At 38.4% G+C, this 12,052-nt stretch overlaps 1 protein-coding gene across 2 annotated transcripts in view; it reads left to right on the plus strand.

The window, feature by feature from the left end:
- The window catches only part of LOC124803036 (little elongation complex subunit 2-like), a 243,312-nt gene that overhangs the window by 50,077 nt on the left and 181,183 nt on the right, over positions 1–12,052 (plus strand). Inside the window, exons 2-3 of one of the 2 annotated variants that reach the window (XM_047264150.1) lie at positions 877–1,090; positions 1,185–1,355. The exons of the other annotated variant lie outside the window; for it this stretch is intronic. Of the exons in view, the coding sequence (XP_047120106.1) occupies positions 877–1,090; positions 1,185–1,355 (385 nt within the window). The remainder of the gene's footprint in view (positions 1–876; positions 1,091–1,184; positions 1,356–12,052) is intronic. 2 annotated transcript variants of the gene reach the window in all.

Here is a 12,052-nt window from a genome sequence, read left to right on the forward strand (position 1 = left end):
CTCACACAGGACCCAAGTTCCTTCTTTCTGAATCATGCCCATAGCCTTGAGACATTTTGAAATGGCTTGCTGTGTCACTCCCACTAATCGTGCCAATTCTTCTTGAGTTTGACGTGTCTTCACTCAGCAATGTCTCCAACTCTGCATCTTTGAAAACATTCTCTCTTCCACCACTATGCCGCTCTATGATGTTAATATCACCGTTCTTGAAGCGTTGAAACCGCTCACGACATGTTCTTTCACTAATAGTGTTCTTATACGTACTTTAGGGCATTCAATGAGACTCAGCCGCTGTTTTCTTCATATTGAAACAAAACAGTAACACCTCCCGCAAATGACGAGAATTAGGCTCGTAAACTGACATTTTCAATCAAGAACAACTTTATGATGCAGACACAAATCGACTAATGTTTGAATGAGGTTATGTTGACTGAGGTCCAAGCTAACTGCCTGATGTCTGCGATCTGTTTCTTTTGACCACTACTTACCGTTGTCGCCACCTATCCGCAAACGGCGGAAGCAAAGTTGTATACCCTGTAATGATGATGATGATGATGATGATGATGATGATGATGATGTCGCTGTGAGAGTAAATCCGTGATTCGGTCTGCAGTTGGTAAAATGTTTAATTTTTTTGCCAGTTAATGATTATAAGCATTGCCTTTATATGTGATGAAATGAAGCTTTATTGTGGTTCACATTTCGATTAGGTCCTCTTCTAACTGATAGTGTTATCCATATCACAGGACAAAATAACATGAAAGTACTCTACTAGTAAACCACATTCATATTCAGTCTAATCTTTAGATGGAAGATAGCTTTACCAGCTCCTCCATATAGACTTTTAATGTTGACCTTTGTGTTTCTCAATTTCAGGAAAAAAGTGGATGCAAACCCAGATGAAGGATTTGTGTTTTCTGATGAAATATGGAAGAAGTACTATACAACTTCCAAAATACTCAACAACACTTTCAGATCAATTGTAGAATTTTGTTCTGAAGGTGATAGCAGCGGTGAGACAGTACAGGCTGCTAAGAGGGCTCAGAATTTAAGACAGCTATGTATAGTGTATAAAAAGAAAATTAAATGGGTAAATATAAGCTTTCAAAATTTTGAGTAAAAAGAGAATGATACTTAAGAGTGACAGAACGTTAGATTAACTTATTAAAAATTATTTGTTTCAGAAAAATCCAACTGAGCGCAGGTACCTCAACGTACTCCACCCTGTTGCGAAGTGTCCTGAAAAATCTCTTCTGGATGCTGTGCAGCATGAGGTCTATTGTTACTTGTACGACAAATTGACTCATTCCAATGCTAGATACCCTCTTACAAAAGAAGAAAATTCTCTCTTCAGTGTAAGTACTAATTGCTTATTGTCTTCGATAATTTGACTTTCAAAGGTTCCTTTAAATTAGAAATTAAATATCCAAGGACAGGGAATGATGGAAGGTTCTTACCAATTCTCTCTTTAATGGAAATACCACTTTTTTATTTTTTTTTTATTTTAAAGTCGGATGCAGATGTTTGAAAATTAGCTTCTGATATTATGAGGCACCTTTGTCATTTTACAAAGTCAAAAAAAGGAGGTTATCAAGAATTTTGTGCATGCTGCCATTGAAATGGGTTTCTGTTTTTAATTCTGGAAGAAAAATGTCAAAGATAACTTCGAACTATCCAAACCAATCACACAATCACACGCACTATTATGTACGGATGTCAATGTTTGGACAGGGGCTCCGCAGTAATCTCTGAATGTTTTTTACCTTTGCATAACCCCCCCTCCCCCAATGTGTGACAACCATCTAAGTTCATCCAAACCACCACTGCTTTCTTTTCTACAAAGTAATTTCAGTTTCTGAGTTTGTTCATAGATTCTGTAGGATTATACCTATCTTTAATTTGTTTGCCATTGGAAAATTTCCAGTCTCTAACATAGTGCTTTAGTTGTTTCCAACCACATGTGTGCAGCTGCTGAATGTCCTACTGCGTGACTTTCTCCTCAGCAAGTATGCATGCCGTTTGTCTGCCATGCGTGGCCACCCCTCCTATGCCTCATTCTTTGATGATTCCTGAGATCATCAATATGGGGCTCGTCCCTCTTCTCTGTTACCTCCTGGAGTCTGCTTTTGCCACTTGCTATGGCAGCTTAACTTCACGCTACCTGCAACTTTCTCAGTGAGTGTGGACCCTTCACCACCTTGGCTTTGTGAAGCGGCCCCTGTTAACCTTGGCCTTCATTTGCTTCCTAAGGACTCTACTCCAGCCTCGGTCTATCACCACCGGTTTCACGACCTTTGCATGGAACTTAGCTATAGTACCTTTGTATACACTGATGGCTCTCGGACTGATTTTGGGGTTGGGTGTGCCATTGTCATTGGCACCCGTGTCTTTCGATATCAGCTTCCGGCGCACTGCTTAGTATTTACAGTCGAGCTTTTCGCCTTGTTTCAGGCCAAGGAGTACATCCGGCGACACAACCTGTCCAATTGTGTCCTCTGCTCAGACTCACTCAGCGCCCTACAAAGTCTCTGTGCGCTGTACACTGCTCATCCCTTAGTGCAGTGGGTCCAGGAAAACTTTCACTTCCTCATTCTTGGTGGAGCCGATGTCATGTTTCTGTGGGTCCCTGGTCATGTCGGTCTGCCAGGAAACAAGGCTGCTGACACTGCTGCCAAGGCTGCAGTCTTCTTACCTCAGCCCGCGAGTACCTCTATTCCCTCCGATGATCTCTGCATTGCCGTCTGTCAGGAGATAGTGTCTCTTTGGCACCGCCAATGGTCCTCCCTTCACGGGAATAAGTTTCGGCCTATTAAGCCTCTCCCAGTGCCTTGGACGACCTCTTCTTGGCCCTCCCGCTGGGAGGAGATTATTTTTACTCAGCTGCGTATTGGGCACTGCCTTTTTAGTCATCGTCATTTGCTCAGTGGCGCTGCCCCACCACTTTGTATGTAAGCATTGCACCCAAAATTTTAACTGTCCGCCACTTCCTGCTGGAATGCCCCTTTTTTACCAATTTACGTTCCAGCTTGGGTTTGCCATCTGATTTATCAGCCGTTTTAGCAAATGACACGTGGACTGTCGACCGTGTTTTACTCTTTATCAGCCGAAGCAATATGGCAAAGGCCATTTAATTTTTAGCTTTGGACCTCCATTTTTTTCCCCGTGCTTTTTTAGCTGTCTCCTATTCTGTCCATTGGGATTGACATAATAGTTGTTTCCCTCATCTCTGTGTTTGTGTTCTATAGTTTTGACTTGGGCGCATATGACCGCAGTGTTTTTGTGACCAAAAACAAAACAAACGTGTGCACTAGTTAAATGCTCATCTAAATGTTTAATCATTATTTTTGATATTACATGATGTTAATGCACTATTTGTTGACGGCTTCAGTTGCTACATGTTATATACATCCGTAGTAAGCAGCAAAATATCCCACGGCATTCCCATCCCCTGCGTGGTGTGTGGTCAGTAGTACAGAATATTTTTTGGACTTGAAACTATGGTTAGACTAATGTGATTCCAAACATTTACTTAACAGATGTTACCTTTAGTCCTGCCAACAAAAATAAGAAATTTTTGTAATGTTAAAGATGATCTAGGTCTCCAAAAGCCAAGTACGCACAGTATTCCATGTAAATGTAGCATATCTCGCATGGAGCAGATGCAAGGAACATCAGTGACACACCCGCCTAAAAAAAAGGTGGGGGGTAAATCAACTGTCATCAAGCACTGTTTTGAATATGTCATGAAATGAAATGCAATGAGAGCAGTATCACGATGCAAATGCTTAGTTTTTGTAACAGCTTAATTGAGGAGTCTGTTAAACTAAAGGTGTTCGAAGGTCCAATAGGGCTAGAGGTTGGCATTTCACTTTATTAATAACTCATAGGCTGTCACATCCAGCAGAGCTGGGAAACTTTGGTTGGCGTACGCTGATTCTGTGATAACTTCATCTTGTGGTTATGATCACGTACAGGCATCATCCGCTTCCCAATATTTGTAAATAATATGCATGTGTCTTACAGTAGTCAAAATTAACTAGCAACTGGCACTGTTCTGTGCATCTAATTGGATTGGCTGTTCCAAGGAAGCTTTTAATATCAACCAAGGCCATTTGGTTTCATCGCCACAGCCACAGTGCAGGAGATTCTTAATTGTGAGTTGCGTTGATTGTAGCTATTAAGTTTGTAAATGAAGTGTTTTGTTGTTAGCTTTTGTTCTAAACAGAAGTATAGTGTGTTTCTGTTGCAGTTTTAAGATGGAAGAACATGACATGGAGAGATAGGAAGACTTGTTTGATGGAAGGGAAAACGAAAATTTTTGAGAAAGTTGAAGGTCATCGTGAAATGTATTGTACAGAGTTTAGAGATACCTGTGTCCACACGGAATACCATAGTTAAAAACAGAGATTTGATCTTGGAAAGTGTAAATAAAGATCTCCAAATGTGCAAAAGAAAAACATATACCAGTTACTCAAAATATGTAGAGCTGGAAAAATACAAAAATTGCTTTCAGATAGAAGGAATGCTTCAGACATCCTAATGAATAGCATGGTGTTACGTGGAAATGTGTTGAAGGGTGCTATTATACTTAGACATGAGAATTTCTTTGCATCTAATGAGCGGATTGAGAGTTTTAAGAAGTGGTGTAATGTGGTCTACAAAACTGTGTGTGGGGAAGAAGTATGAACTTAAAAAGACTGTTGGTGAATGGAAGACTGTAAGTTAAAAGATCTTAACAGGGCTGTGAACCTAAGGACAATTTCAACACTCTTCCAAATGAAACACTTGCTTCCAAAGGCAAAAATTACCATGGAGGGAAACGTAGTAAGGTCCACCTTACAATTAAGGTACACACCAGTGTTGATGCCTCTGGAAAGTTGAAGCACATATGTGATTGACTAATCAAAGGAACTATTTTGTTTTAAAAATGTGAAAACTTTGCTCTCGAGCTGCAATGTCAGTTATAAAGCTTGTATGATGTCAGAATTATTTGAAAAGCTGTTGCATAACCTTGCTGATAAAATGGGAGCGTACAGTAGAAAAAGTCTTCTATTTGTGGACTGCTGTCCTCCATGCCCCAAAAATGTAAATTTAGGAAATTTGGAGATAGATTTCATGCCACTGAACTGCACCAGCACCCATCTCCAACCGCTTGTGAGAAAGTGGGCTTTCCAAAACAGACAAAGATTATGGATCTTACCTACCAAATCTGTGTAGTGATATGACTGTGAAAGTCTCATCACTTCAACATGGGAAAAGGTGCAGTTAGTGCATGCAGTGCAAGATTTCCTCCATGTTAATGTCACTGTTGTAACTGTTGAAAGTGTGTCAGTGGAAGATTGGTCAGTTCTGTTATACAAGAAAAGGATGGCAGTGCAGGAAGTGATGGAAGTGTTAGTGAAAATGGCAATGGAGTGCCTTGTATTCCTGATGTACATTCAGTGGTGAGTAGTAGTATATTGCTGTTGCAGATTGGGACAGCAGCATTTTCCATTATATTTATGAAACTGAGAATCGTGTAGAAAAAATTCACTAAAATTTTTCCTAGATTTTAGTGAAAAACTGCAGATGTGTTTATTTGTCAAATTTATGTAAGAATATTGCTTTCAAATTAAAGATCAGTACAATTAAAAAAATTGCTTAGTTCTGTTTTACAGAGTACAGTAAACTCTAGATTAGCCTACCCACAAACAGACTATCTGTGGACTATTTCTCACCCACCTCCCTCCTGACCCCCTCTTTTACCCAGGAGCCAGTGAACGATAATGTCACGTTACAACATGACTGTAGTAAACGATATGTGCTTGAACACATCAAGCTTGGGACTGTATTGTTGTGGTGGATAGTGTAGTCATTTGGTTTCTGTTAGTGCCGAACAGGAAAGTGAAAATGTGCTTTGCTGGCGATACAGCGGAAACTGGAAATACTCACAAACTCGAAAAAGGCAGTATTGATAGTGGAATCTGCCATGGATTTACAATGGGGGTGAAACTACAATCTGTGATATTCTGAAAAGCAAAGACGGAATAATTCAGTTTGCTAGCAGTTCTGACTCAGCTAAAGGCTTGTCAAAGTGGAAGGCTATGAAAATGACTACATATGCAGGACTGGATAAAGCCATGTTGGAATGTTCTCAGCAGAAAAGAGCAGGAGGGCACACAAGTATGTGGTCAAATATGCACCAAACAGGTGCAGTTTTTCTTCAAAACTTTGGGGACTGAAGGAGATTTTAATGCACCTTCCGGCTGGTTAACAAGATTTAAACAGGGGAGATTGCCGTCCAAGCAGAAAATTTAAGTACAGATAATAAGGCTGCTTCTGAATTTTGTAATGATTTCCAGGAGTCTATTGCATGAGAAAATTTAGAGCTGGAGCAAATATACAATGCGGACGAAACTGGACTGTTTTGGAAGTGTCAACCAACAAAGACTTAAGCTTTTGAAGCAGAGCATAGTGCACCTGGTTATAAACCAAACAAGGAAAGGATAACTGTGTTGTGTTATGCTAATGGTATGGGATCACATAATGGTAAGCTTGGTGTAATAGATAAAGCTAAAAAATCTCACTGTTTCGCAGGAAAATAAATGCACAATTTACCAGTCCATTGTTTTCACCAGAAAGCGGCTTCAGTGGACCACACAGTATTTTAGACATGGTACCATAATTGCTTTGTGGCACAGGTGCAAGAACATTTAATGTTGAAGGGTCTACCTGCAAGGACTGGATTGTTTCTAGACAAGGTACCATCACATCCAAATGAACTTGTTCTGAAATCGGATGACGGGATGATATTTGTAAAATATTTACCCCCCCCCTTAAGTGACAGCCTCAATTCAGTTAATAGATCAGCATGCCATGGCTGCCATGAAGCAAGTTAGTTAGTTGATTGCATGTTCCATTGACCAATCACATGCTACGGTAGCCATTATGATGTGGAACGTGTCAAGTGCACAAGAAATGCACATATGAAACAAGATTTTTTGATATATATATTACAATACAGTGTTAAAGATTAATATTTCTATTATTTACCCCATTCCCTTAAATGGCACAACATGCATGTACTATATTTATAGATGTATTTATTCCTATTCAAGAATTCATCTATGGTATAGAAGGACTTGTCAAGGAGATATAATTTTAATTTATTTGTGAAGCTATTAGTGCTGTCTGTCTGACATTTTATTTCATCTGGTAATTTGTTGAAAATTTTTATAGCAGCATATTTAACCCCTTTCCGTGCCAAAGATAGGTTGCGTAAAGGATAGCGTAAGTCTTTCTTTTTTCTAGTATTATAATCATGAATGTCACTGTTGTTTTTAAACTGGTCCGTGTTGTTGAGAACAAATTTCATTAGTGAGTAAATGTACTGGCCTACAAGATGTGCGACTATTAACCCCACACATTATTCTAACCACATTCTTTTGAGTGGTGAATACTTTTTGTCTAAATGTTGTTACCCCAAAATATTATTCCGTATGACGTCAGAGAGTGAAAGTATGTAAAGTATGTTAGCTTACTAATTTCTATATCCTCAAAATTGGCAGTTATCCTGATTGCAAAAGTTGCCGAACCTAGTCACTTTAGAAGATCCAAAATATGAATTTTCCAAATACGATTCTCATCTATATGTGCACCCAAAAACTTAGAATGCTCTACCCCATCTACTGACTTCTGTTGATATGTTATATTTATTGAAGGAGCTGTACATTTTGCAGCAGAAAATTGTATGTACTGTGTTTAGAGCAAGCCCATTTGCAGAAAACCAATTAATGACTTTTCCAAAGACCTTATTTGTATCATTTCCAATTGGAGTTTCTTTTACTGGATTAATAATGATGCTTGTATCATCAGCAAACAGTGTCAGTTCAGCTTCTTGTTTCAGATAGGGAGGGAGGTCGTTCACATATATCAAGAATAGAAGGGGACCCATGATTGAACCCTGTGGAACACCTAATGTAATTTCACCGTAATTAGATGAAGTGGCAAACTTATTTAAATCACTTGACCAATATAAGGAAACTTTTTGCTTCCTGTTCTGTAGGTATGACTTAAACCACTCATATGCTATTCCATTTATACCATAGATTTGTAATTTCTGTAACATAATGTCATGGTTCACACAATCAAATGCTTTGGACAAGTCACAGAAAGTTCCTATTGGTGACATTTTACTATTTAAAGACTCTATTATGTGGACAGTGAAATTGTATATTGCTGTCTCAGTGGAACAAGATTTTTGAAATCTGAACTGTGATATACTAGGTATCCCATTAGTGTTGAGATGGCTAACTACTCTTGGGTACATTACTTTCTCGAAGATTTTTGAAAATGCTGTAAACAAGGATACTGGCCGATAATTATTGACGTACGTGGTGTCCCCCTTTCTGTAGCGAGGCCTGACAATGGCATATTTTAACCTGTCTGGGAAAATTCCTTGAGTTAGTGATGCATTACATATGTGACTCAGAACATCAGCTGTAATTGCTCCACATTGTTTTAATATCTTATTAGAGATGCCATCTACTCCAACAGAACATTTATTTTTCAAAGAATCAATAATGTAACTTATTTCACAAGAGGTCGTTAGGTGGAACTTAATCTGACTCATTTTTTCAAAACAGACTCTTCCATGTACTACCTAGCTTTTTCTTTTGAACTGTTCTCACCAATTTTTTCTCCTACACTTAAGAAATGGTTGTTAAATACATTAGCTACTTGTGTACTGTTGGTTAGGATGGTCTCGTTCTCTTTAATAGTTATACTACCTGCCCCAGTGGTTACTTTTCCTGTCTCCCTTCTAACAACATTCCATATTGATTTGATTTTATTGCTGGAGTTGTTAATTTCTTCTCTAACATACAAATTTCATGATTTCCTCACAACTTTTCTCAGTATGTTACCATAATTTTTATAGTGTAAAACTACTTCTGGCTCTTTAGTAGTTCTTGCTGTCTCATACTGTTTTCTTTTTCTTTCTGAACACACTTTAATACCTGTAGTAATCCAAGATTTCTTTGAAAAGTGTGTGGTGTTACATTTAGTAATTTTCTTTGGGAAACAATGTTCAAAAAGGGATATAAATTTATCAAGAAATGTGTTGCATTCATCATTAGCATTTGGATCAGTATATATATCTCCCCAGTTAACATTTCTTCAGCTTTTTCTGAAGTGCTATATAGATGCCGAGTTGAGTGACCTAACCCTTTACTTAATGGTTTCCAAACTGTACACCCTGTTAGGTTTTGTAAGTTAATCAGTTATGCATCATCGTCTCACAATACATTCACCACAGGGAAAGCATGTGTTTGTTTTACATACTCTTTCTGCACAAATACATTATCTATTAGTGTGCTACTGTCTTGAGCTCTTTGTGTAGGGAAATTGATCACTGATTCTAAGTTATATGTTGTTAATAACATTTCTAGTCCGCTTTTCCTATCAGAATTATCTAGAAAGTTTACACTGAAATCACCATAGATTAATAACTTCTTCTTTTTGTCTGACAGACAGCATAATAGGTGCGTTTATGAACAGCTCCCAGTCTCCTAATGGGGACCTCTACACTGTTGCTAATATCAATACTACATTATCTAGCTGAAGTTCACATGCACAAACCTCAAAGTGGTGATCATCACAAAATTTGCTTACTTCTACAGTTTTGCATTTATAACCTTGTTTTATGAAAATAGCAAATCCTCCTTTATCCATCCTAGATCTAAAAGTGTAAAATGCTAAACTACACCCACTTACACTGACACTATCCATGCTAACAAGTCTGCTCTTCGGAATCCCAAAGCGGAACGCAGGTTGTGAGCCATCCTGAAATATCCAACACATAATAAAGACGTGCCAACACTTGCCACCTAAAATGTAAACAGAATTCTTTCTCACATGTACACTGCCAGCGTTCTTTCTCCGTAGACAACTTGTAAACAAGCCTATATTTGGTTCTACCCTGATTAGGAGACCTCACTACCCGTGAGGCCATTTTCTAGGATGGCCTTCGGCTGTGCGTCTGAGGTATGACTTTTGAGGTTTTATATATTGAGGCTCTAGTAGTTATACCACAAAGGCCTATAACAACTATGCATCATTAATAATTAATAAAGTAGTCATGTATGTATATAGAATTAATGTAAGAGTAGAATGTTTGACATTGGATGATAGAGCAAATAAGAAAATATTTGAAGACCAAGGTGCTTTGGAGAAAGTTCGTATAGCCTGTAGTAATAAAATAGGTCCATTTAGTCTTAGACCTGAACGATCATCCGGAGTTCCATGGCGTAGATATAGTAGAAGAAATAGATTTAAGTTTGTAACATATTCAAAGCCTGAGACAAGTGCTGACATAGCAAAAGTAAAATCGTGGACAGATTTGGAAACAATGTCAAGCAAAAAACAAAATATTTCAAGGTATTAACCCGTTTTATATTGGATTGCAAATTGCTGGTGATGAACCTGCGAAGAATGATGTAGTTCAAAGTGAAGTTAAATATGTAACATTTGTTGTTAGAAATAGAGTGTACATGACTTTTTGTAAACGCAAGGGTACCATAACGTTCTGAATAAAGATTGTTATTTACAGCTGATGTCTGCGTTGGAATTTTTTTATGGCAACTGGGACCATATCAGAAATTACCCGGACGACCTGCGCCTCGCCTTCCTTGTTCCTACCAATCATGAAGTTTCTTTTATCCTACTTTTCTTGATTGTCATCTGTCTGGACTTTGGCTTTAACCTAGAAAACCTGTCTGCCTGAACCCATTAATCACAGGGATCACCCCTTGTGTGACTGTGGACCCCCTTACAGTTTCTGCTTATAGAGAAGCTAACTTATTTTTCCTCATCCTATTCAGGTGCAGGCCATGTGTAGTGTATCACCACCTACCAATAGCATTTACTGGAACAACACGTATGTGGGATTTTGCTGGTGTCTGGAGCATCCTGTTCAACTCAGTGTTAAAATGCCTTACAGCAATGTTTACCCAGGGCCGATCACGGCGCTGAAAGACCTCCACAAACCCCACATTTGTGTGCTCAGTTTCTGCTCCTATTTTATCCAGGTCACTCCTAATACTGTATCTTGGATTCATAGCCAGACTGTTTCCTGCGCCCCCAACTATAATTACCTGATCTTCCTTCTCAAAGTCCCTTCATAGCTGACCTAAGTTAGAAGAAATCTGGTACAAAAACTTATTGATGAGAACAGCTGTCTTCCAGCATTTTGAAACAACTGACTGTGCTATTCGCAATTAACGAATTGTCAAAATAAGGTAAAACAATCATCCTTAGCCAAGTTGCGGAAAAACATTATTAAAATTGATGAACTCAGTGATCCGATGACAAAGATAGCCTGTTAGCTGCTGTTTTGAAAAATAGTCCAGAGTGTGAAACTCTTGACAAGGAAAATATTTCTGAATGGTTAGACATTGACCACACAAAGCATGGTGCTATTGTTCATCGTGTACGAGGGAAATCCGAAGAGGAAAATGACAGTGCTGGAGATGACAACATTCCCTAGTTCCAGAAACAGTAATCAGTCATGTATCAGCACTTCAGTGGGTCGAAGGGTTACTGGACTACCTGGAACAACAAGAAGATGCTCCCCTTTCTGACAAGTTTGCATTGCGTAAAATTTGTGATGCGATGTCTAAAAGACAAGTTACCTTACTGAGATAGATATCAATGCAGGACTGGTTTGTTTCAAAGTAGTGTAGTGTTATATGAAATTGGCGTGCACAGTATTCTTTGTGTACAGTATTATCATATGTAATATGATGAATAAAGTAGAATTTATTATGAACATTAGTTAAGTGATTTTAATTATGACATTGTAATTAATTTTTGTTTTTGAACAACTCTAATACATTACCATGTACTTCAACTGTGGGTTATCCACGGAATTCAGTTATCTGTCATTTTCAAGTCCCCAATTACCATGGGTAATCAAGAGTACACTGTATACACTTAAAAAGTAATTTTCTACCTTTTACATCTTACACTATGTTTTAAAAGCCCTCAGAAAAATGTAAAAGTGGGGTTCTGCATC

The sequence above is a fragment of the Schistocerca piceifrons genome, chromosome 6 (genome assembly GCF_021461385.2).
Source record: "Schistocerca piceifrons isolate TAMUIC-IGC-003096 chromosome 6, iqSchPice1.1, whole genome shotgun sequence".
Lineage (NCBI taxonomy): Eukaryota > Metazoa > Arthropoda > Insecta > Orthoptera > Acrididae > Schistocerca > Schistocerca piceifrons.